Source organism: Osmia bicornis, chromosome 15 (assembly GCF_907164935.1).
Source record: "Osmia bicornis bicornis chromosome 15, iOsmBic2.1, whole genome shotgun sequence".
In the NCBI taxonomy this organism is placed as follows: domain Eukaryota; kingdom Metazoa; phylum Arthropoda; class Insecta; order Hymenoptera; family Megachilidae; genus Osmia; species Osmia bicornis.
The window spans coordinates 1606694-1630721 of NC_060230.1; the positions used below are offsets into that span (position 1 = coordinate 1606694).

General features: G+C 33.5%; 5 protein-coding genes and 1 long non-coding RNA gene across 12 annotated transcripts; 4 read left to right on the forward strand and 2 right to left on the reverse strand.

The window, feature by feature from the left end:
- Window positions 1-70: 70 nt before the first annotated feature.
- LOC114872977 lies at window positions 71-4006 on the forward strand. 3 transcript variants are annotated; one of them, XM_029180763.2, is made up of 6 exons: window positions 71-917; window positions 989-1187; window positions 1333-1504; window positions 1573-1645; window positions 1731-2461; window positions 2544-4006. In XM_029180763.2, the coding sequence occupies exons 1-6, from the start codon at window positions 222-224 to the stop codon at window positions 3682-3684; spliced, it is 3012 nt and encodes a 1003-aa protein (XP_029036596.2). In that variant the 5' UTR covers window positions 71-221; the 3' UTR covers window positions 3685-4006. The 3 variants fall into 3 exon arrangements, with proteins under 3 accessions (XP_029036596.2, XP_029036597.2, XP_029036598.2); XM_029180764.2 differs by having other exon boundaries at window positions 1576-1645; XM_029180765.2 differs by having other exon boundaries at window positions 989-1151.
- A 295-nt stretch (window positions 4007-4301) lies between these two features.
- LOC114872980 (E3 ubiquitin-protein ligase synoviolin A) lies at window positions 4302-7555 on the forward strand. 2 transcript variants are annotated; one of them, XM_029180770.2, is made up of 10 exons: window positions 4302-4447; window positions 4533-4810; window positions 4884-4976; window positions 5059-5211; window positions 5294-5584; window positions 5655-5869; window positions 5962-6179; window positions 6253-6628; window positions 6707-6930; window positions 7022-7555. In XM_029180770.2, exons 2-10 carry the CDS (start codon window positions 4682-4684, stop codon window positions 7045-7047), a joined length of 1725 nt encoding a protein of 574 aa, XP_029036603.1. In that variant the 5' UTR covers window positions 4302-4447; window positions 4533-4681; the 3' UTR covers window positions 7048-7555. The 2 variants fall into 2 exon arrangements, with proteins under 2 accessions (XP_029036603.1, XP_046144833.1); XM_046288877.1 differs by having other exon boundaries at window positions 4303-4447; window positions 6707-7555.
- A 1198-nt stretch (window positions 7556-8753) lies between these two features.
- LOC114872978 (serine/threonine-protein phosphatase 4 regulatory subunit 3) lies at window positions 8754-13669 on the forward strand. 2 transcript variants are annotated; one of them, XM_029180767.2, is made up of 6 exons: window positions 8754-10081; window positions 10191-11789; window positions 11875-12026; window positions 12107-12207; window positions 12310-12509; window positions 12601-13669. In XM_029180767.2, exons 1-6 carry the CDS (start codon window positions 9884-9886, stop codon window positions 12685-12687), a joined length of 2337 nt encoding a protein of 778 aa, XP_029036600.1. In that variant the 5' UTR covers window positions 8754-9883; the 3' UTR covers window positions 12688-13669. The 2 variants fall into 2 exon arrangements, with proteins under 2 accessions (XP_029036600.1, XP_029036599.1); XM_029180766.2 differs by having other exon boundaries at window positions 8758-10081; window positions 12107-12509.
- Window positions 13670-13753: 84 nt separating this feature from the next.
- LOC114872982 (cilia- and flagella-associated protein 36) lies at window positions 13754-19179 on the reverse strand. The gene is made up of 5 exons (XM_029180776.2): window positions 18925-19179; window positions 18298-18473; window positions 18026-18216; window positions 17664-17952; window positions 13754-17601 (listed from the first exon to the last, which is right to left on the reverse strand). Exons 1-5 carry the CDS (start codon window positions 19031-19033, stop codon window positions 17338-17340), a joined length of 1029 nt encoding a protein of 342 aa, XP_029036609.1. The 5' UTR covers window positions 19034-19179; the 3' UTR covers window positions 13754-17337.
- Window positions 19180-19283: 104 nt separating this feature from the next.
- Window positions 19284-23785, reverse strand: LOC114872983 (LHFPL tetraspan subfamily member 5 protein). 3 transcript variants are annotated; one of them, XM_029180778.2, is made up of 7 exons: window positions 23693-23785; window positions 23131-23308; window positions 22668-22888; window positions 22397-22591; window positions 20475-20562; window positions 20146-20300; window positions 19284-20079 (listed from the first exon to the last, which is right to left on the reverse strand). In XM_029180778.2, the coding sequence occupies exons 3-7, from the start codon at window positions 22882-22884 to the stop codon at window positions 19847-19849; spliced, it is 888 nt and encodes a 295-aa protein (XP_029036611.1). In that variant the 5' UTR covers window positions 22885-22888; window positions 23131-23308; window positions 23693-23785; the 3' UTR covers window positions 19284-19846. The 3 variants fall into 3 exon arrangements, with proteins under 3 accessions (XP_029036611.1, XP_029036612.1, XP_029036613.1); XM_029180779.2 differs by having other exon boundaries at window positions 22668-22928; XM_029180780.2 differs by having other exon boundaries at window positions 23131-23238; window positions 23693-23781.
- Window positions 20575-22378, forward strand: LOC114872984. The gene is made up of 3 exons (XR_003788842.2): window positions 20575-20968; window positions 21050-22073; window positions 22197-22378. It is a non-coding gene; the product is annotated as an uncharacterized LOC114872984 (long non-coding RNA).
- Window positions 23786-24028: the final 243 nt, after the last annotated feature.

Sequence of the window (24028 nt, forward strand, 5' to 3'; positions counted from 1 at the left end):
GAATAAGCTGCTTTAATATTAATATTTAATTCGATTTCATAAAGAAATTTGACCATGTAGTTGGCAACATTGTATGTCAGTTAATGATAGATTTGATACTGATTTGTGTTTGATTACATTTGATTATAACATGAGAACTTTGTTATATCTTTTTGTAGTTTACAGACAGAGAATTTTGTTATAATTTATGACTGAACAGTTTATATTTTCAAAGTAAAAACATGTTGATTTACGATGTTTTACATAAAGAAACTGTATATCATTCAATCGTTAGCGACCTCCGTAACTATGGGGTTAAATACCGATTTAAAAAGAGTATGTTTAAAACTGAAATACTGGAGGGAACTAAACAAATTTCGAAAAAAGTTTTTAAGACTTCTTTATCCTATCAACCATTAGATGTTGTGAATTTATCTTCGGGTGGTATTGTTCACGTACCCGTTTTTATTAGTCAAGCAACTGCATTTTTAGAAAAATATATTACTCAAGAAGGGTTGTTCAGGAAAGCAGGATCTCAACTAAGACAAAAAGAATTAATGATCTGTTTAGATAATGGTGATATATTAGGAGATAAACATCATGCAATTGATGTAGCTAATTGTTTAAAAACTTTTCTTAGGGATTTACCAGAACCATTAATCCCTTATGTATATCATGATTTATTTATACATTGTGCTATGCTTAAAACATTTCGTGTACAAGCATTGTTATTAGCTTGTATTCTCTTGCCACCGCACCATCTTAATACATTAGCATATTTTATGGAATTTCTGAAAAAAGTATCTCTGTATGAGAAACAAAATAAAATGAATGTCGATAATTTAGCTAAAGTTATTGGACCAAATGTTATGCCTTTACAAGAAGTTAGTATGTCTGCTGTAAGAACACGTCTTGAATTACATTTAATTATTGTTAAGGTAATAAATTTATCTTAATACAATTATACATTTTTAATAAATTATTAATTTATTATATTTTACAAGTATAGATTTTAATTGAAAATGCAGAGAGTATTGGTATTTTACCAGATCATATAACACAAGCTGTTTCTATGGAAACAATTGGTAGCACAGACAATGAATTAGATGTATCTGGTAGTCATTTGCATTCAAAGTTGAGGAAAAAAAAACATCGCAGTGGAAGTCTTACACGTAAGCCACATCTAAGTGCCTCCAATCTCAATCTAAGTATGTCTGGATCTGTTCATAGTAATTACTGTTTAAATTTTCTGATAATAAAAACCAGGAAAAAAGCTTTACTAACTTAATTACTAAACATTAAAGAATGTACTTATGTATAAATAACTATTAAGATTTGAATACTTTTATTTAGGAGTATTTAATGGTTTAAAAAAGATGGTTGGCAAGAATAGTACACCTGAAGATGATAATGTATCTGATAATCAGAGAATTCTTGAAAATTATGATGCATTGCATGCATCAAATAATAAAAGTACCAAAAAAAGAAAAGTTGAGTACTCAGATTCTCAAACTTCAAAGAAAAAGTATGTATTTAAATGTTTCGTGTATATTTTATATTTACGATTTAATATATATATTTACTATGTTTTAGAAGGAATTCAGATAAAACTGATAAATCTAAGAAAATGAGACTCAGCTTGGATCGTTTTGTACCAAGGAAACCAGTAAGACTGTTTAAATCATTTATTTTATTAATGATTTATTTGGTTTTAATAATATTTTGCATGTTAAAAATTTTTCTATTTACAGAAAATTAACGATGAAGGTACCGAAACATATACGGAACGACGGTGGAGTTCCGTTAATGATAAATCTGATTCACAAAGAACACATAGAACATACAGCGATGGTTCATCACAGTTGAAATTAATTTTAAAAAATAACGAAACGTCAAATGATCTTCATAGAGAGTATAACAACGTTTTCATTGACGCAAACATTAATTTATCGGATGATAATGACGAGCAGGTCTTGTTAGCAAAAGAAAGTGATATTAGTAAATCCCATCCACAAATTAACTTAAATTCAGAAGAATTAAAGGTTGCGAATAGTTTTGATCAAGTGTATTTATACCCGTTAAAGAACAGAGTAACCGTAAATAATCTGGAAACATATTCACGTATTAAAGTCACATCTGTGGACAACGAGTCTGAAGAATATGTTACGATACCGAAAAGCGAATATGAGGAAATTAAAAATAGAGTTTCAGCGATTGAATCTCGCCTTTCTCAAGAGCTTGGATGTGTGAATGATGAGGAAAAGGATAGTTTATCACCACACTCTGTAAAAAAAGTACAAACTGCCTATGAAAAAACTTTAGAAGAAGCTAGTATTGAAAGTACGGTAACAACCGACTATTTAGCTAGAAAACTTGGTAAAGAACTTAAAATTAGAAGATCGGGCGAACATAAAATTATTCGATCTCCAAGTGCTCGAAAAATAGGAAATTTAAGAAGACGATCACAGGAGAGAATGATGAGGTAAATTGGATACTTATATTATGATGTTGACTTAGAGTTTAATCTGATAGTCACTAATTTAGTTTCTTTCTTGATTTCATAGTAAACGTGTTAAGCGAACTTCTTCGTGGCATATTTCTCATGGATCAAATTTACAGTCGCATGTACAATCTAATCAAGAATTAAATAATGCTTATCTCCATAATGAGAAACATTTTTCACCAAATTATATAAAAGATGATACTATATCTACTTCTTTTTGGGAAGAAGACAAAAATGTAATAATAAATAATGTACGTAAAAAACTTAACAATTCAAGTGCACGTGCATCAAACGACGATTTAAATTATATTGCAATTGAAGCACTTCCAATAAAGAATAGAACACACACGACAGTACGCCGGGTGTCATCTTTCCATGGTAATGAATTTACAAATACAAATACATATTCCGTTGAAAAAGTTGAAAAATTGAAGAAGACAAACAGTCAGCAAAATATTATTTTAAATAATACATCTGCCACTAAGTCGACTCCGAAATTTGATGGTTGGAGAAAAGCAACTATGTCCTGGAAAGATGCTGAGGGATATTTTACCTCGGCTACCCAAACGAATACCCCGGTTACTCAAACTGGTCGTGCATCGATTGCGAAATTAAGAACTCAAAATGCAGGAATGGTATTAGCTAAAGCTAAATTATTCGATGAATGTACAACAAAAGTATACGGACAAAATGCTATTTTAAATAAAAAAAATGATTTACTAAGTACAACTAATGATCAGTGTCGAAAGTCGAGCAGAAATGTAAAAAACAAAAACTCGAGGCATTCACCTTCTCAAATTATAGTGGAAACAGAGAACGCGACTTCAAATTTAAATCAGGAAGGTGGTAAAACGTGTTATTACATTTCTCAAAATAAGCAACTTAATATGATTTCTAACGCAACAAATCACCAGAAGGAGAATATTACTGTAAAAACACCGCCTTCGGTAAAAAAAGGGTCTCCGTTATTGCAGGAGTCAAGGTTGAGTACGTACAAAGCCGATAGCAATGCACTATGTAAAACTCCACATATTAAGAAACCATTGACTGTAAAAACACCTAAAAGTGCTAAGTCACTAGTAAAGAAACCTACAGTAGATTCTCGTAGAACGCCTTTAAAGGCTGTTAGTCAGTTAGGAACATCAAAATATCAAAGTCCTAAAAGTATTTTGAAAACAAGAACTGTTCATAGATATGCTTAAAATGAACCATGAGCTAGTATAAATATGAAATTATTACTTACAATTTCATATTAATAATGCACAATTTTCATTATGAAACAGTATATTTATATATAATAGGTAATCATATAAATATATTAGAAACTATTTTGAGTATATTAAATGAACAGAAACAGTTTGTCAAAATTTTAAATACCAGAAAAATAGTTGAAAATGTTTATACGTTTGTATACATTTTTATTCTTACCCTTCTTAGTATTAGAAAGATATATGTATACTTACAGGTATCTAATTAAGTACAAAATGTATTATATCTTGATTGCAATACTATATTTGAAATTTGCAAATGTGTGCCATTTAAATTGAATCCTATAAGCATTATACAAATATGAACATTGACCATACTAAAACAATGCTTTATAAATTTTATAATATATAATGTTACATTTTATACTTTTGTTTACCATTTATGTAATTTATTTGCAAATATAAAATTATACAAGTTTAACTTAGGGTATAAGTAAGTATATTATTAAATTAAGTTTTATTTAGAATAATAAAAAAAATAAATAAGTAAAAAGAATTGAATGTATTATCGTGTTCCACGTGGTTTAATCATAATAAGTAAAATACAGTTTATTTGCGTTCAACCAATCAAATTGTACAGTCTGTCCGATTTAGAACTGTCAAATAAAAATAATACATGTTCAATCGCACTAAATAAAACAACCGTGACATGAAAATGATACATTTATCGTAAAGTAAAACTGTCTTCGGTGTTAAGGTAATAACCTATCGTTGAAAAGATAATATTTAACAAATAATTTTTACACAATTTGTTGTAACCACGACACGTTCTACATATTTAGTTTTAGACACTCTCGTGATGATAGCAGCGCCTCGTTGATTCTAGTCGAATCTACAGCTGTTGATACGTAAATTGTTGGTGCGAGAAGTGTCAGTGATTATTTTCCTTATAAAAAACAGCCTTTGGGCTGAAAAAATAATTAACTAAAAAATGAGAGAGGCCGGAATAATGTTAATAAGCACAGCACTAACGTGTGCTGTAATAGGCAATGCTTATTACCAAAGAAAACAGTTTTACCCAACAGTAGTTCACATAACCAAATCGAATCCTAGTATGACGGTAAGTTTCGATACATTTCTATCCCAAATTTTCTTTTATTTCAGTATTTAATCAATTTTCCCATCGAATTTAGGTAATCTATGCACAGGGTTTAATTCTAGTGTTTATGATAAATGCTTTTCTTCGAAAGATATTTTTTGGTACTCTACGTGCTGCTGAACTTGAGGTATGTCATTTATTTATTACAAATACTAATCTTTATTATTTGTAAAATGAACATATTGATACCAAATATTGTTTACTTATAGCATCTGTTGGAAAAGGTATGGTACGCTGTGACTGAAACTTGTCTAGCATTTACAGTATTCAGAGATGATTTTAGTCCAAAATTTATAGCATTGTTCACACTTTTGTTATTTTTGAAATCATTTCATTGGCTGGCAGAAGATCGTGTAGATTATGTAAGTAAAATGAACATACAAAACTGGTACATAAAATTTCATCAATAAATGTGTAATTTATTTTATTATATATAATTTGCAGATGGAAAGAAGTCCTGTGATAACATGGCTGTTCCATCTCAGAGTTGGTACTTTATTGGGACTTTTGTTTGCTATAAACTTAACTATGATTCATTATGCATATAATACAACAGCCACAAAAGGTCCTTCGGTGCAGCTTGTGTTTGGTTTTGAATATGCTATTCTTTTAACTGTTGTATTCAACATTAGTGTAAAATATATATTGCATACAATAGACCTGCAAAGCGAAAATCCATGGGATAACAAACCAGTATTTCTTTTGTATACAGAATTAATAATTGGACTATTAAAGGTAAAGAACATAATAATATTTTTTTTTAGCTACTTAAGTACTGTTAATTTTTTTTTATTTTTTACATCAGGTTATTTTGTATATTGCTTTTGTCACATTGATGGTCAAGTTATATACTTTACCTCTATTTGCACTTCGTGCAATGTATTACACAATGAGAGATTTTAAAAAAGCTTTCCATGATATTGTAATGTCTCGGCGAGCGATTAGGAACATGAATACATTATATCCAGATGCAACACCAGAAGAGTTAGCTGCTGCTGATAATGTTTGTATAATATGCAGGTGAGTATTATATTTCTGAGATACTAATACAGCTTTAATAACCGTATACATATTTCATTGTTATTACTACTACATATATATTACTATTGCAGAGAGGAAATGGTGGCAGCAAGTAAAAAATTACCATGTAATCATATTTTCCACACTGCCTGTCTACGTTCGTGGTTCCAACGTCAACAGACATGTCCCACCTGCCGTTTAAATATTTTAAGACCTGTTAACAATAATCAAGGGAATAGGCAACAAAACCAACCACAAGCAGGGCCTCAAGTACCTCAACCCCCGCAAGCACCAGGGTTCAATCCAATCGGTATGTATAGTACGTGTAATAATGTTTATTGCTTCCTGTACTGTAATATTAAGAAAAATTCTATTAAATACAGTTCAAGTTCTACCAGCATTTTGGGCTGGGTTACAAGCTCCAGGAGCAGGTCCACAACAACCAGCTCCGGGTGATGCAGCACCGCAACAGCAAGCTCAACATAGTACTGCGAGTACTCCTTCCGCATCGTTTCAAAATTTAGCAGCCAATGGGGTGCCATTGTTCCCACCACCATTTCCTACTATGGTACCATTACCACCCATTCCTACACCACCACCAAATTTAACGGAACTGAGCGAAGAAGAACTTAGAGCAATGGAGGGTAATTTGAGACAAGCCGTTGAAGCTAGAATACAGATGTTGCAAAGAGTTCAGCTTTTACTAGATGCTGCCAGTGCAATGATGAATCAATACCAAACAGCAGCTGCTACTGCTAAGTATGTAAAAAATCGGTATATTACACTGATACAGTCATTAAACATTTAAATCTTATTTTCTGACATTTGTTGTTACAGCATTCCAGTGCCAACTGCAACAAGTAGTATGAATGTTACACCGAATGCTTCTTCGATGGCAAAGCCAGGAACGTCGAAAAATACAAGTTCTGAAGTTGATAATGAGCAATGTCAAGCTAAAACTGAAACGAATGTTCCTATTGTAAACTCTTCCAATGATAATGCGAGCACGTTATCCGGCAGAAGTGATACAGAATCAAGCGAACAGGAAATGCTTCGGAGACGTAGGCTACAAAAATTTTCAACTTAGCTCAGAACACAGTAGATGTTCATGAAATCGTATGATAATTTGTATAATTTGTTAATTACTGACAGGTCTGATTGCAGATGTGATTGATTGAAAAAGCTTGAAATTCAAAATTTACAGTGCAATCACGAAGGTGTCAAATAATGAGTTAAAAGAAAAAGTAAAATAAATTTTTGTGTAACATTGATTTAAAAAAAGAAATAACAGAAGCAAATTTTAGTTTTCAACAAATTTTGTATGTATTTTCAAAATTATTTCATTAGTTTGTATGGACATGTATGTACTTTATACCATGATACAGATTTCTCCAAAATATTTTGCAGAATAATTTTTGTATCAATTAAATTGTTACTGTAATCCCTATTTGAAAATTATTCTAATCTGTTTAATCCCTCAATTACATATTAAAAACATGACTTAAAATACCCTGTAAGTTTTTATTGTACTATATTTAGACTGCTGTACAAATTTTATGAATTATTACATGTTAGGAATACTTGTGTCTGTACATGGGAGAGGTAATGTCAGTCACTATAACATGACTGTAACAATTGTTTTTAAATAATTGTCATATGTAATAAATTTATTTGTCTATTTAATAATGTTTCTGTTTTTATTATATATATTTGTATAAAAATTACTTGTAATACTTTTAAACTATAAATGTATATATATCAAATGAGAACATAGAAAAAAATAAGTACAAAATATATTATAAAACTATAATACTTCTATAATAAATACAGATACATTTAGTTAAATTATTTAATTTTATTTATATGGAAGAGAAAATTCATGCAAAGTTTAAGTTATACAGTAGAAAGAAACGTACTAAATTAAAAAAATACAATTCTAATAACCTAAATGTGATAAATTTCTCATTTATATACGTATAAAAATATATAAACATAATATATAAATATTTCATTTCATATATCATCAGAATGTAATTACGAATAAAGGGAAAGTATGAAACTGTAAATAAAAATATCGTATACATGATGTTATATTATCTAAAAAAGCAGAAAAATTAAATGAAAACATAAGTAAATAATTACTGTCATCGACTAAGTTTTATTGATCAGTTGAAAGATAATTATAACCTCATTTTTCTGTATCAAAAATGCGCAAACTCCCTATGTTTACACACAAAGCAATCAAATTTTGTTGAAAAAATTATTTTTTATAATTCGAATTTCTTTGAGAAACAAAAAGACATGTTAAATTATATAAATTATGGACAAATTATACAAATTGCATAAAAAACTTATATATATACCTATGTAAATCTATGAAACAACAGTATGTTTCACGTTTCACTCATTAAAGCAAGCAACTTTTCTTTAAACATCATAGTGTTAAACTTTAACTCATAAACTTTAATTTTCATATTTTTTACTTGTTAGTATTAAATTTCTCTCAATAATTTAGTCTTTTAATTTAGTTTCGATGAATTTAATGTTCATTTCATCAAATAATATGTGAGTAACACATTTATCAAATACGTATAAACATGTAATGTTGTTATCTGTTATTTTTTTATACTGCTACATATCATATATATATCTTTTTAAACATAACAAATTATTTACGTAACATAAAATAAATTTGTAACATTAAATTTTATTTTCATCTATCTATATATTATGTACGAGTGTCTAAAAACTTCTAGTGTTGTAATTGTTAAATATGATGTGCTATTTTATAGATTAAATATCATTATAGGAACGTGTAATGTTTAAAACGATTTTATATTCTTTACGTTATTTTATTCTTTATTTACAATGATTGATGTCTGCGTATTCGATCTTTTATATTCTCTAATGGTTTATTATTACATTAATGAACGCAATACTTACCTAAATACAAACTATTATATTACGCGCTAAAATCCTTGAGATACACGAGGCGAACCCCGTAGCGCGTTGTTGTGATCTAACATGGCGGAGTGTAGTGTTGTGGCTGCTCAGTGTCTATGTCAATTTTTGGAGTGATTTTGCTTAATAAGAACGAAAGGATTGCAATGGTCGGCAATCACGGTATTGCAAGAAATTGAGTCAAATAGTCGTATACTTATGAGTATTTGTATTACAAGAGGATTGAGTTTAATTTGAGTTTCGTTTGTCGCGGGAACCGTACACAGCGGTGAGAGAGCACGCAGAGTGCCGTCTTCCCAGCAACAAAATTTGCTCCTGACCTTCCACCACAACAAGTTGGCCTTTTGGAGTGATCCGGCATACAATTAAGATTTCTTTACTTTGCGTACACACGACACGTGATAACGAAAACTTGCACGACGTAAAGTTTTCCCGCGCGTCCTGAGAGGTTTTCTTGGCGCAAGAATCAGGCTTATGCAACGACGAGCGCATAAACATCTATTACGGTAAACAATATCATTCCGTCAAACGAATTCAAAGGCATGTGACGGATCGTTGCCGCTTGTATTTTATCGTAAAAATTCTAGTGACGGAACTTGATCTTGTGTAAATTCATTAAAGAAGGCATTATACAATTAGTGGAAAAACTGAGAAAATACAATAGGCTGGTGAAGTCTATAAGATTAACACTAATTGTTATTAAACATATATAAAGATTCCTTATGGCGTGTTTCTTAATTAAAAGTTATGTCAGTTACTTGTGCAAACAATTAGAAAGTTATAATCATATGCACGTATCAGAACTTTAAACGAAACATACATTGAAAGTTGTGTTTCTTTTATATGATTATTACCGATATAAAAGTCTTAATGGGTTTCAAGGAAGTAATTGACAAATCAATATATGGAGATTTTGGTGCATTTGTCAATTTATCAGAGAGTTGAGAAACATTCATAAAGATATTTAAAAAGCCAAAGAAGTGGTAAAGGTATAAGGGATGCAAGGTAGCTGGTGATATTATAGAGCAGTGTGTATAAGTTAATTTTTACAATATGACGGATACGCGCAGAAGAGTTAAGTTGTATGCGCTCAATGCTGATAGACAATGGGATGATCGTGGTACAGGCCATGTTTCTTCTTCGTATGTAGATAGATTAAAAGGAATTTCACTTTTGGTCAGAGCAGAGAGCGATGGTTCGGTTTTATTGGAAAGCAGAATACAACCTGACACTGCATATCAGAAGCAACAGGTAATAATTGTTAATTTCGTATTAAATTTTTAATAAAAAAAAAATCTGTAGTTTCTGTTTATACAGCATTAAAAAAGAGTACACTCCAAATGTTTGTCCTTTATTTTAGGATACATTAATAGTTTGGTCGGAAGGAGATAATTTTGATTTAGCCTTAAGTTTCCAAGAAAAGGCTGGCTGTGATGAAATCTGGGAGAAGATATGTCAAGTTCAAGGAAAAGATCCATCTGTTGAAATAACTCAAGATATCGTTGAAGAATCAGAAGATGAGCGATTTGATGATATGTCAGATGCTGCACCACCCATAGAATTGCCTCCATGTGAATTAAGTCGATTGGAAGATATCAATGAACTTATAGGGAATTGCTTATCTTCTCAAATGAGGAAAGATAAACTAGCATTGGCTTTAGAATCAGAAGGTTATATCAAGAAACTATTGAATCTATTTCATACATGCGAAGATTTAAAAGACAGTAAAGGATTACATCAACTTTACAATATATTTAAAAATATTTTCCTACTTAATAAGAACACATTATTTGAAGTTATGTTTAGCGATGATACGATTTTTGATGTTGTTGGATGTTTGGAATACGAGCCAACGTTACGTGAGCCAAAGAGGCATAGAGAATATCTTCGACAGTTAGCCAGATTTAAGCAAGCAATTCCTATTACAAATACTGAATTACTAGCTAAAATTCACCAAACGTATCGGGTTCAATACATTCAGGATGTAGTTTTACCGACTCCAAGCGTATTTGAAGATAACATGTTGAATACATTGAGTAGCTTTATATTTTTTAACAAGGTTGAAATAGTAACCCTAATACAGGACGATGAGAAATTTCTCACTGAATTATTCCGCCAGTTAACAGATGAAGCAACATCAGACAGTAAAAGACGCGATCTAGTTCTTTTCTTGAAGGAGTTTTGTAATTTTTCTCAGAATCTTCAACCGCAAGGAAAGGAGGCCTTTTATAAAACTTTAACAGCACTTGGTATTTTACCTGCTTTAGAAATTACTTTGGCAATGAACGATGCCCAAACAAAAACAGCTAGTATAGATATATTAACGTATATAGTGGAATATTCTCCGAGTGTTGTTCGAGATTATACATTGCAACAAATAAATAATACAGAACAGGACCAAATGTTGATAAATGTAATAGTTGCTCAACTCGTTGGCGATAGTGACCCTGAGTTGGGTGGAGCAGTACAACTGGCCGGTGTATTACGCCTGCTTCTTGATCCAGAAAACATGTTGGCTTCCGTTAACAAATCAGAAAAGACTGATTTCTTAAACTACTTCTACAAGAATAGTATTGGAACACTGATAGCACCTCTTTTAGCAAACACAATTGGAGAACGACCAGCAAGGGAAGATTACAGAACAGTACAGCTTTTAGGATTGATTCTAGAGTTATTGTCGTTTTGTGTAGAGCATCATACGTACCACATTAAAAATTGCATATTGAATAAAGATCTGCTCAAACGGATACTGGTTTTAATGAAATCGACACACACGTTTTTAGTATTGTGTGCTTTAAGGTTTATGAGAAAAATTGTAGCATTGAAAGATGAGTTTTACAATAGGTACATCATTAAAGGAAATTTATTTGCGCCCGTATTTGATGCATTTGTAAGAAACAATGGTAGATATAATCTATTGGATTCTGCTATTCTTGAGATGTTTGAATTTATTAAACTGGTAAGCACAGAATAAATACATATCAACATTTATTTTTAAATTGGTTCATTTTATACTTTGAATGCATTAATTGATTTTATTTTAGGAGGACATTAAATCGCTATGTTCGCATGTTGTTGAAAATTTTTCAAAGGAACTAGAAACAATCGATTATGTACAAACATTTAAAGCTTTGAAATTAAGGTACGAACAACATCAAGACAAGCTGAAAGATCGAGACAGGGCAGCTCTTGACAGGTAAAAGGAAATTTCTTCAATAATTCGTCTTTAATTAAAGTTAATTATAACGTGTTGTCGTTGTTATTTTTTTTTTTAAGTGTTCCATCCATACTGAGAAATAGTCGATACAGAAGGGACCAGAGACAATTAGACGAAGAAGAGGAAATGTGGTTCAATGAAGAGGAAGACTTTGATGAGGGTGAGGCGGTCGTACCCGCAGCAGCAGCAGATCTTGTGCCTCCGGCTTCTGCTAAGAAACAGTCGTCAACTTCAAATTCTGCACTTAATCCTGCTCTTGCAGATTCTAAAAGTCACCATCAGCAGCAGCAGCAGCAGCAGTCCGTGTTGAACAATAACACTGCTAACAATAACATTACCTCGCAGCAATCACAAATTAACAATAGTACAACAACAACAAACGAATCTCCAATTAGTTCGGAAATAAATCCAAATTCGCCTATCGGGACGGTAGAAAAAACTGGGACTGCATTATTTAAAAAGGTAAATTTCTCTTGTTTTGCTCGGTAAAACTTTGCTGTTTCCAGTTCGTACTTTTTAGTTTAAGGCATACATTTAATAATATTGTTTTTAGGGGTTAGTCGATTACGAGGGGGATTCAGATGAAGAAGACGAGGATACGGAGGTGACACCCTCTCCAAAACGGCAAAGATTGTCATAGTAGGCAAATTGGAGAAGAACGAGAAATTTGTGTTTTTTAATCGCTTCTACCGTTTCTGGCCCTCCTACGTGCACAAAGAACTCGATCGGAAAGTCATATTATCAACCCTTTTGTAGCTGAACAGAAGAACCATTCTCTTTAAGTGAGCGGATGCACGAGGATGTGTGTTTATCATGTGGTGGAAATTGACATACCTCTTTGTGTTGGGTTGTACATAATATACGAGAACATCGATACCGAATGCAGGTGGGTGAAAGGGTCTTAGAAATGGAATGTATGTAATTAAGGGGAATAATAATGAATTATGAACTAATGCGATACAAAGGAAGAGAGAACTTTCTTTAATGAAACATATGATGGTAAAAGTTGTGGCATAACGTTGTATGACCACGTGTGTAAGTGTTAAAAGTAACAAAGTTTTAACAAGAAATAGTCCATTCCACATTGTCTGGAAACACCCCAAGTACTAGAAGAAATTATTTCACGAATAGGCTAAGAAACTCTAGCCAGGCCTAGTGGTTCTTACGAGTACGAAGTTTCTAAGCACGTGCTTAGATTCATGTAATAATTAACAATTTGTGACTGTACGTCATATATTACATCTGCTAAGAGGAAACTTACTATGTAAAAAAAAAAAAAAAGATAATTACATGTAAAAGTACATGATGTACCGCACAAAAAACAACTAAGTGTTTTGTTTTGCCATCCATCAATTTTCTTGTTCATGTGATGGGCAATTAAGACCCGTCCATAAAAAGGGGGTCAGACATCATGAAACTTTATCCAGTTTAACGAAAAATAGTATTTAGTTTGTATATATATGTATATTTGTAACGATTGTAAAACAACCAATTCATGGGTGAAGCAGAGAAATATGCGATTCCTTTAAAAATTCAGTTCCCTTTTAAGGTTCTTTAAACGAGCTTTTCGGTTGTCAATGTAAGTAGTAGAAATTGTACAATAAACATATTTCAATTGTGTATATTTACCAGTTTGCACTTCATGTCCGCAATTACTCCTTGATGTAAAAAAAAGTATATGTGAAAGTGTCTTGCAATCTTGAGTATTAAATATAAACTGTTCTATTCGTATAAATTATTCGTGATTATTATGGGCAATATCAGAGCCTGCTATTAATTGTACAATCACGAAGAAAAAGTGACATAAGGGTATTTAATATATCTTTCATTATGTATACAATTGTTAATTTCGTTTAAAATTATGTCCAGTGAATTATTCGGCTCTTTCTTTTTTGTAAAATCACTCGGTTTTATAATGAATAAGCGTAAAGACCATAAAATCATGAGATGATGCTTAGCAAGATTGATTTTTAATGCTCCAACGTCATATCATAAGTCAGAAATTTGTTGATCTAAATCAGCTCCAGATAAGAATGTCTACTTGATGTTTTAACTACTGATATACAACCGAGAAAGCTGGTACTTTTTTTTCTTTTTAATTTTTTTTTTTTTTTTTACATTTACATCTAATTCGTTTACTTGGAACATTTCTTACATTCAATGTTACTTTAACACGTATCCTAACAGGTGACTGAGTCAACTCGAACAGAAGGAATACATATTACAAGCCGATGTATACATTTTTCACGACACCCTCACATCCGGAACAGAGTTTCTAAGACTGCTTTAGACCTGTATGTATATTGGACATTTCGAAAATATCATATACACCGTCTATGTACACATATGCATATATATTAACTTATAATATCGACAAATGGAAATCTTTAGAAGTGAAATTTAGTCAAGAACACGAGCGAATATCTGTGAATATCAAAGTAGGCAAATTCGCTGGAGCTGAGCGATTATATATGTATATAAGAGAAGATGAAAAAAAAAAAAAAACAAAGTGTAACTTGAACTGATCAGAGGAAAAGAGTGAGAGAAAGGGAGAGAGAGAGGAAAGTAGTGAAATAGAATGGAAATGTAACAAAGGCTAATTATTAGTTGTTTAAGAGGATATTGAATAATGTTGTTCTTTATGTGTTTTATATAATATATTCATGATTTATTCGATGAAAAGGAATAAAGCGATGAAATTAAATGAAGCTTGCGTCGGGTATGTAAGGGACTTGTAAGTAAACGGAATAATAAGAAACGAATCGATATCTAAGTGATACTAGATTAAAAAGAAAATAATGCACCATTTTAAACGCTATTTAAGCTGAATTTCGTATAATATACTTGTATGAAGATACGTTCATTAACGCGCTTAAACTCTAATTGCTGTTCCCTTATTTAATGTAACGTCATTGTATCACCGTTAATGTCTCTTGGATCACGTATATTTATCGTAATTTCTTTATTCTGTTTGCATTATATCAAGTCGACTGCAAGCTACGAGGTTTTCGTTTCTCGTATGACCATACGTTAAGCTACGATTACATTGGCGAGTGTTAATGATACAAATATATCTGAATTGCAAGCGATAAATTATAATTGATTGCTTTTTCATTTTGCTACAAATTAATTGCTTTAGCAACGAGAATTAAATTGAGAAAACAATGTAAATATGTTTCTCCGATGAAAGAAACTTAACTGGAGGAGAAGGTATGTCCTCACCGCTCGTTTGATTCATTTGTGATAAGATCTAGATAACATTGATAAGAATAAGTGGTAGAATTTACACGAGAATAGTGAAGCAAATTTTCCTACCAATGCCAACTACTCTATCATTTGTTTTACCGATATAATTTAGCAAACGAATAGGTGGGAATCACATCTTCTCTTACATTTCTAATGCTCGCCACTGTATTCGCGGTCTCATTCGAATTGGAGCGAGCACAGAAAAGAATAAAACTAATTTGTTGGGGTGCACCGTTTGATCGCTTATTTCGCACTCTAATTTAACGGGAATCGGTTCAAGATTTCACAGATTCCATTCGTTCGAGTAGAACAAAGTCGATATTTTATATTACATTAAATAAACGAAGAGAAACGTAAGGATGATTATTCTTAGAGCGATCTGTGGTTCGAAGGTGCGTTCAATAATACCGTACGTGTCGATGACGAAGTCCTGATCGATAATCATGAAATAAATCATACTTTTTCGGTGTTTTTCTTTTTTTTCTTTTTTTTTTTTGTTTCGGATGGGGAAACTTTTAAAGAATCTGTGCAGGGATCGGTACCGAGGATAGCAGAGTCAGAGAAATTTTCGCAGCCGTCACACATTGATATAATATTAAAATTACATGATATAAGAAAGAAACATTTGCACACATTGTACAATACCACGTGTTAATAATATAATGCGTTTTAATTATATATATATATTATATACATATATATATATATATAATGACAGATCGAAACGATTTTTCTCTGGTGTATATACGTACATGTACATAAAATTGTGCATATATGTTTATACGCGCAGAAAAAGACACCTTTTTATATGAGAAGCTATTCGTAACAAAAATGAAGAAATACAATTTGAACTAAGAGCAAGCATAAAAGGTAAAAAAAAAGTAAAAGAACTTTGTTTTGTGTGTAGTATGATAATAGTTGAATGAAGAACATGCGGAAAACGAATATTTTGCATTTTATTCTAGCGAAGTATGAACGGTCGATCAGATGAGCAGCAAAATGAATTTAAATGTATGATTCATGGTGGAAGACGAGCTAGAAAAATTTCTTTCTTCTTTCACCTCAATTTTGTTTAATCCATTAATTCCTAGATGTCGAAAATATATATGTTATTTTCAAGATGGTACTTCACATTAGTAATTAACACGTTTCCTGCCGTTCACTCGATATCACATGCAATAATTTCAAAAAAAAAATAATCCAATTCCGCTCGTATTCCGTCACGAATTCGTAATTGACCTTTATAATCGGACAGCTAAAAAAAAAAAGATGGAAGAATGATTAAATGTGTGTTACAACGGAATAGAAGTGTGCTGTAGAAGTGCGGAGAATATTTAATTAAATAAAACCCTAAAATTAGAAGAATTGGTTAATGGAACGGAGTCATAACTTACCTCAGTGTTTAATCGCGAAACGAGAAAAAGGACATTTCTTTGTATGGATGTAATCGTCATCGGTCTTGGTTCTACTGTCTAATTGTGATTTATACGATTTATGCTATTAGACAATTATATGTAAAACAGATTTTCCAACGTATCCATGCTTCATTTCATCACACGATTAATTTTACATTTGATTTACGCTCCTTTTTTCTCTTTGCATCATTAAAAAAAGAAAAAAAAAGAAAGAGATCCATAGACACGCTCAGAAGACAAGAACCATTCTTTTTCTTCTTTTATTCATACAATTTGTATTCTTCTGAAACTTACACAAATCTTTATTATAAAAATTCTTCCTTTCTTATTTTACGTTCTGAAATTCATTGCAAGTGGCTATAATTTCAGTAGCATTCGTGGATGAAGAATGCTGAAGAAAAAGAAGTAATTTTATTTCACACGCATTTAAACTCGTTGCTCCGCTACTTAAATTGAATTCTTGTTCAATAAAATATATAATGTTTTCATACTCCATTTTGACTCTGAGTGCTACAAGAAGTTTATGCAATTACTGTATCCATTCTTCTAAAACGTTGTTCTCTATCTCCACTCTTCTCTCGAAACACCACATCGTCTTGATCTACATATTCTTGAAACCAGTGTTATTATTAGTTTGTTTGCTTACGCACGACTTCGGCTTGAAGACGAGCCGCGAGTGCTTTGCGCACTTGCAGTATGGACGGCTCCAGGGGTTCCGGTAATTTTAGTTCTTGCTCCCCTTTTATCGTCGCTTGTGCCACTGTTCTCGCGGAACTTGGTCGGGTCGAATTCATTTCTAATCGCTGGCTTCTCGCCTCTTTTTTCAGTGCCACTAATTTGTCCCGTCTGGCTTTGAGATATGCTTGTCTCTTCTTAATATCCTCTTCTGATACCTGAAATGATTTTTATATTAATAAAAATGATACTATGTTTCATCGTAAAAATTAATTAATACATTTTGCTCCTCTGATTTTGATTCCTCTATGGGTGACGAATCTGGAGAAGTAACTTTTTCATCTGACTTTTCTTCTTCCTCGCCTTGTAATTCTTCTTCTTCTTTTTCTTTTTCTTTTTGATATGTCTCCAATTCAGGAGTACTTTCTGCTTGTGAAGCTTTCAAAGCTTCTTCTAATAGTGCTCTTTCATTATTATATTTAGCAGCCAGACGTTCGTGTTCCTTGATAAGGGATGCTTCTGATGTTATGTCATGTTCTTCTTCTGAATCATTCTCTAATACATGTTTCCTAAACGAAGGGTTTATTTTGTCATTTTCATGAAGCTTTAATTATATGGATATGGAGCAACTTGATAACCTACTGAATGATCTCTTCCATTACCAAAGGATCATCGCTTGATCCATCTCTTTCATATACCAAGGACGCAGGTGTGAGGCCATACTTTTGTTCAATCATATTCAGAGCTTGCAACTGCAGTTCCAAATTTTTCTGTATCATCATCCTCTTGAAGATCTCGTACTCGTTCGCTGCCCATATCTGCTCGAACAAATTCTGAAACGTAACGATGCATAATTAATGTAGATTGTTCATTAATCCTTCAACTTCAACTCGTTGATTAAATCCTCAGCTTACCTGTTGGAACTGCACCGGCATTTTCGTGTACTTGTTCACGGTACAAGCGTACTCGAATTGCTCCGGAGTGATGCCCATGTCTTCCATGAAACAACCAAGCAATAAATCCACTAGATTTTTGTACTCTTGATACGTCTTTCGGTACTCATCGTTGTCTTCGACGTCCGCCTCGAATACTGTGGAAAAAATCAAAAGGGTATATCTGATTATCTTGAATGAACGAAAGACCAAATGATTTGATAACATTGCATTTACTGGCAAGGAGAGTTACTCTCAGATTTTTATAAATTTTTGCACTCTGATAGATCCATGTTATTACGAATCTCCCTCTATATGGTTTTTGGGTCCAAAATGTACAAGAGACTTATTAACACTTTGACAATTTCAAAGTTTAAATTGAAGTGTTAATAAGTTTTTTGATATCTGCAGTTACCGACTGAATTAAGAAGCTTTTAATTGTTAATAATTCATCTATAAATCAATAGAAATAATAAAATACAGTAGATAAGGTGTTAAGGAAGAGCTCTCCGTATGAGATGAAAATAGTATTCAAGTGCTTGAGCTTTTCATCAAGATTTTAGAAAAGGATATCATATACAATTGTATTACGCAATTACACGAACTTACTTAATGATTTCTCTTCAACGAAAGTGATCAAAGGCGTTGACCAAATAGGACCTTGAAGAAATCCTATGAGGGAATCGAATACCCATGCGCTATCGTCTCTGTCGTTCATGGCGAAGGGTTTCTTTCGCGAGGTTGATAGATTCTTTTCGAATTTACTGGCAACACAGTTCCCAGCTACGTGTATCGTGTCTCCTTTTAAGCGTAGTCATAGTTACATGCGGCGAAAACATTCTGCCGTAGACTTGCGCGAACGAATGGAAGCAATACAATTACGATTTCTTGATCACTGATAGAAAAACGATTCGCAAACGAACGATGATCGATGAAACTTTTAGATAGGTGCACTGATTACACGTCCCTGATGTTCACTATCTCGTCTTTATTCAGCGATACATAAATTTCCTTTTAATTCGCTATGTAAGATTCTCTTCGTTCTGTAAGATAATACTTTATGTTACCTGTTTCTAATAAAACTGAAATGAATCTACGAAGTTTTGTGAGTCCCTAGATAAGAATAGACGGTGAAAAAAAGAACGATAAAATTATATATATAATACATTATACATGTAAGACTAATTTCAGTTACGTACATCGAATATACATGGTAAAAAAATTTATGAGCTACGTCTGTATATGTACAAATATGTATCATCCGATACAAGTATTCTTCTTTCATACTTCGTTACAATAGTTATTGATCCACGATAGATCAATTACTATAAAAAAAAAAAAAAAAAAAAGAGGAAGAAAAATCGTTGATACATAAAGAAACAAAAAATTCTAAGATTCTCTTATGTACAGTGCTTCTCCTCGTCTCTTCTAGTCTATTATAAGTAATATCAATAAATTCGTCGGGACGTTTGCAACAACGAGATACGATTCTCTATGTACAACGATGTAACCTTCGTTCTCCGATATACCCCTACAATTGGAAATTGTGTTGAGAATGATTCAAGGTGTTCGTCGACATCGTATGAGCTGGATGCGACGGAGCTGGAGTGTACAAGCTGTGATGGGAATGAGACTTCGCTCTGGAGAGCTCGCTATAGCGATCCTGTTCCGGTGGAGCGACCAAGAGGACCGGTCTCAGGGACAGGGACTTCCGTGAACCAGCTACGCTTTGAGCTTCGTTCACGTATCCTGGATTCACTTCGCCTGAAAACAAAGAAAAAATTAGAAACTTGGAAAACCTTTCAAGTATTTTCTTTTTTTATATCATACCTTTGTATAAGGAACCATTGTTAAAAGGTTCTGGCTGGAGTCTGACGTGCCTGGACGCCAAAATGAAAGCAAGAGCAGCCAAGGTGACAGCGTCCAAAGCGGCAATCGCTGCTAACGGTATCGCCCATCTAACGGCGCACGCTCCTGGATTGTATCTGCATAAGAAAATCATTTATTTACATAAGATTTCTTATTAACCAACAAAATACAATTGAATAATATGTATTTTAATCCATTTAGATTTGTTAAGTAAGATATTCTGATTGCAAATTGGATTCTCTTGGAATACAAAAGTCCATATTCCTTTCCTGGAATGTTTAAATTGTTACCTGGAGGCAGCTGCGCCACAAACGGCCCGAATTAACGGTGAATCCCATCCCAGTGGGTAAATGCAAACTCCAATGGCCATTGATATAGCTGGAAAAAGAATAATTATTTCTTAAAAAATTTAAACATAACTGCGCTTGGCATTTAAATGAACTATCCGCATCGCGAGGTGAACAGTGAAAGGTACTGAGAACAGGAATTGAACTTTTACTTTGGAATTATTTAAAATGTTCATTTAAAGATTTATAACTTCTATTGCTTAGGATCAAACACCGTTTGCGGAAGTAGCGGTCGTGTTACATAGTCGGTGGTTTTCGTTTCCGATTCGCTGACCAGTACTATAATGTTCTTTTCTAGGTGAAACGTTTTCCTACCCGTATTCAGTCGATTCACGTTTCAACCAGTGACTTTCACTGTCCGCCTGCAAACAAGTTACCATCATTAGTGAATATCTTCGATAAACGACCATAATAATTCTAATTTTCATATCTCTTTGGTAATGAATCTACAAGCGAAAAGAGTGTTCCGTATAATCAATTTCATTTTCCTAATTACTTTTTTTCAAATCTAATTACAGGTATCGGAGACAGATACTTCCTGCTACGTAAGCTTTCCCATTGTAAAAATGAAGAAACTAAAACGTCGGGCAGCCAAGCACGAATACTATACAGCGCGTAACTTGTTGCAGAACAGATCAAGCGTGTCAATGTTCTTCAAGTGGGTCAACAGTACAGAGACAGTCATTTTATAGTTACACACACATTTGGCTGTTTCAATCGATGCACCGTTACAAAAAGGCAAATCTTGACCGCATAATTGATTGATTTTTTGAAATAAATTTTCAAAGCGACGAAGCAATTGATAAACTAATTATAATTCTACCGAAGGCGTTGGCTAACCGGTAAATCTAACGCCTTCTAACGGTCTATTCTACATTTCTAAACAACTGTTCGTTCAAACAGAGATTTCAGCAGATTTTCTCTTCAAATTTATACTTTCTACAACGGTGCGCATGTAATTGGGGATTCAAATATCTCTGCGACCTATTCATTACGGTATTGTTGTGCTGCGCATTTCGTAAGCGGGATCCTGCGGACCGGAAACGCTTTCTAATCGCAGAAAAATGCAATTCGCGATAAAAGGCATTTCAAGCGGGTAGAATTGGGGTTACGATAGTTGACGCACAACAGCTGTATTAGAAAAATCGAAGTAGGCAAAAGTCATCGGGTTCCAAACGTGGGGGGTGTCGAAGGGGTTTATTCTGACTGTCGTCGTGTACAATTTGGCGAATTTTATAATATTTAAATCGCCCGCTATTATTTAATCACCCGCTCGGTTAATCTTGAAATAAAAAAAAAAAGATTATACTTCATTTGGAATAACGTGTACGGTGTAAAATTTAATTAACGATCAAGTTCGCCGTAACAGAGACGAAACGACGTTGCATCACTTCCTGACACGATGACCCCCTCGGTGTGCTATAGTAATTTTCAGCCTCATCACGATGATAACGTGTTACGTGGACGATTACAGCAATAGCCCGGCGGGAACACACCCATTCGCGTTATACTTTCGAAAGCGACGTTCAACATCGCTGCTCGGTAAATGCTCCTTTTTTAACTCGCTAATTATGCAACGGAGCGATTACATCTCTTTTTAATTTATTTCAAAGCTTAACATCCCGTTACGAAGATTTATCCCTGTCGTTTTCTTTATGTTTTCAGATCGTATCGGTACTTGCATTGGATTACCATTATGCAACGACCTCGGTATACATGCCTGTGTATGAAGTATAAGCGACATCCTTTCTTTCCTGTTTTAATAAAAATTTTGTTGCTTATTTTTTTTCTTCAGCATACCCTTTGGCTAATACGTTTGAAATCCTCTGTATAAAATGTCTCAAAGTGTGATTGATAACAATTACCTGATACCACTTGCATCCAGGCACAAAGGTAGAACACGGTTGTACTCTGACAGAAGAAGAACAGGAGCATCGCGAAGATCGTCAATAGAGCGATTATCACAGCGATGCCGACTAGAATGGTGCTTATTCTGAAAGGAACGTTAGCGATCGTCGATAAATCGTCCAGTCTGCCGATACATTCTTCGCCCAATTCACCTGATCAACAGATATGAATTATCCCCGTTAAAGAAATTGATTGAAATATTCGATACTGATAGAAAATGATCTTCACCATTTCCACCGTAGCTGCATCTGGTCCAGAGTCCAAATCTTCCAGGGTTCTCGTGCTCCAAATCGCCCAACCATTCTGGGGTGACAAAGGCCACGACCCCGATAATGGCATAGCATATGGTAAAAATACCCCATAGAACGCCGATCGCCTTCGAATTTCGAATATAATTCGTCGCGTACATATGAGATGATTCCACGTACTCTATCTTCGATCCCATCTTGCTGATGTTCAAACAGAAAATTATTATTATCGTCGAACAATCTGCAACACAAAATTACGTAAATAATGAATATCAGACACCACGAACAAAGAACAACTTTCGCTTAGCAATAGTCGAGAGAAAAATCCTTCTTCGCGCCTTAATGATTTGCCCGAGGAAAATCAATTCCGGGTTCATAGATCGCTTAGCGATTCTTCGAACCGTCAAAGAGACATTGATTATAGTAAATCAAGGAACACTTACTTCGTTTGAGAATTGATGTTTCTCAATACAATTTCCTCATCACCGATCCTGCGATTTCTTGACGAGCGCAAAGGCGTTTTGTTTCTCACATTAAATCCCAAGCACCGCCTGTGACATTTACATAGGAACGTTCACCGATCGGTTAAGAAGGTGCAGCTTTTCTTTTGTACCGGACGATCTATCGATCAGAAGGTAACAAAACGCAGATTGTATTACTCGCATTCTTCTCGTTTTCCCGCAGGAGGGGGCTAACTCGATCGAACAGTTGTTTTTTTTTTCTTACTCAGCTTACATAGATTGGAAACGAATCATCGACACTGACATAAATATTGTCGAAAGATTTGGAAATATTGCAGGAGCGAGATAAAATATGCTGATCGATGCAAAGGTTTGTAAACAGCGCTCGAAATCAACGCACGTTTCGCTCGTGCAATTTTGGGTCACGTACGATATTAAAAACGAAACCGGCTCGTTTCCTAATCGGGATTGGATTAAGAATCGCACTTGCAGTGATTTTTAATCGTATTATGAAGGAATCATAAAAAAGTTCAAGAAATTGTACCTTCTTTTCTTCCCCTAACTGGTCAAACTTTTTTCAGACCACTTCCGAGGACATCCGTGTCACAGTGAAGATCCTCCAACTCGGCAAGATAAAACTTCGCTCAACTTTTAGCAACACAAAATACTTTTCACGAAACGTGCTTGATACACAAGCTTCGGATAGAAGCGAAAGAAACGAACTTACACCGCACACGTAAGAGAGGAATAATCACGAAAGAACAGGGAACCGCGAAAACGCAGCTCGTGAGATACAGTGGTCAGTCCGTTGTATCGGTTTGCATAGCATCTGTTGGCTACGAGTCGACGCGGCTGATCACCTCAACGAATGGAAAATACG

What these genes read in the sequence shown, in the direction of transcription:
- LOC114872977 (XM_029180763.2), top strand. Translation starts at nt 222, where the DNA reads ATGTTGATTTACGATGTTTTACATAAAGAAACTGTATATCATTCAATC. An exon ending in TGCCTCCAATCTCAATCTAA is followed by an intron (nt 1,188 to 1,332) that starts GTATGTCTGGAT and finishes ACTTTTATTTAG; the next exon opens with GAGTATTTAATGGTTTAAAA. An exon ending in TCTCAAACTTCAAAGAAAAA is followed by an intron (nt 1,505 to 1,572) that starts GTATGTATTTAA and finishes ACTATGTTTTAG; the next exon opens with AAGGAATTCAGATAAAACTG.
- LOC114872980 (XM_029180770.2), top strand. Translation starts at nt 4,682, where the DNA reads ATGAGAGAGGCCGGAATAATGTTAATAAGCACAGCACTAACGTGTGCT. An exon ending in TAATAATTGGACTATTAAAG is followed by an intron (nt 5,585 to 5,654) that starts GTAAAGAACATA and finishes TTTTTACATCAG; the next exon opens with GTTATTTTGTATATTGCTTT. An exon ending in ACCAGGGTTCAATCCAATCG is followed by an intron (nt 6,180 to 6,252) that starts GTATGTATAGTA and finishes TATTAAATACAG; the next exon opens with TTCAAGTTCTACCAGCATTT.
- LOC114872978 (XM_029180766.2), top strand. Translation starts at nt 9,884, where the DNA reads ATGACGGATACGCGCAGAAGAGTTAAGTTGTATGCGCTCAATGCTGAT. An exon ending in CTGCATATCAGAAGCAACAG is followed by an intron (nt 10,082 to 10,190) that starts GTAATAATTGTT and finishes CCTTTATTTTAG; the next exon opens with GATACATTAATAGTTTGGTC. An exon ending in TGTTTGAATTTATTAAACTG is followed by an intron (nt 11,790 to 11,874) that starts GTAAGCACAGAA and finishes ATTTTATTTTAG; the next exon opens with GAGGACATTAAATCGCTATG.
- LOC114872982 (XM_029180776.2), bottom strand. Translation starts at nt 19,033, where the DNA reads ATGAACGACAGAGACGATAGCGCATGGGTATTCGATTCCCTCATAGGA. An exon ending in CGTTGAAGAGAAATCATTAA is followed by an intron (nt 18,474 to 18,924) that starts GTAAGTTCGTGT and finishes TTTTTTCCACAG; the next exon opens with TATTCGAGGCGGACGTCGAA. An exon ending in GTAATGGAAGAGATCATTCA is followed by an intron (nt 17,953 to 18,025) that starts GTAGGTTATCAA and finishes CCCTTCGTTTAG; the next exon opens with GAAACATGTATTAGAGAATG.
- LOC114872983 (XM_029180778.2), bottom strand. Translation starts at nt 22,884, where the DNA reads ATGGGATCGAAGATAGAGTACGTGGAATCATCTCATATGTACGCGACG. An exon ending in ATGCAGCTACGGTGGAAATG is followed by an intron (nt 22,592 to 22,667) that starts GTGAAGATCATT and finishes TCTGTTGATCAG; the next exon opens with GTGAATTGGGCGAAGAATGT. An exon ending in CTGGATGCAAGTGGTATCAG is followed by an intron (nt 20,563 to 22,396) that starts GTAATTGTTATC and finishes TTCTTTTTCCAG; the next exon opens with CTATATCAATGGCCATTGGA.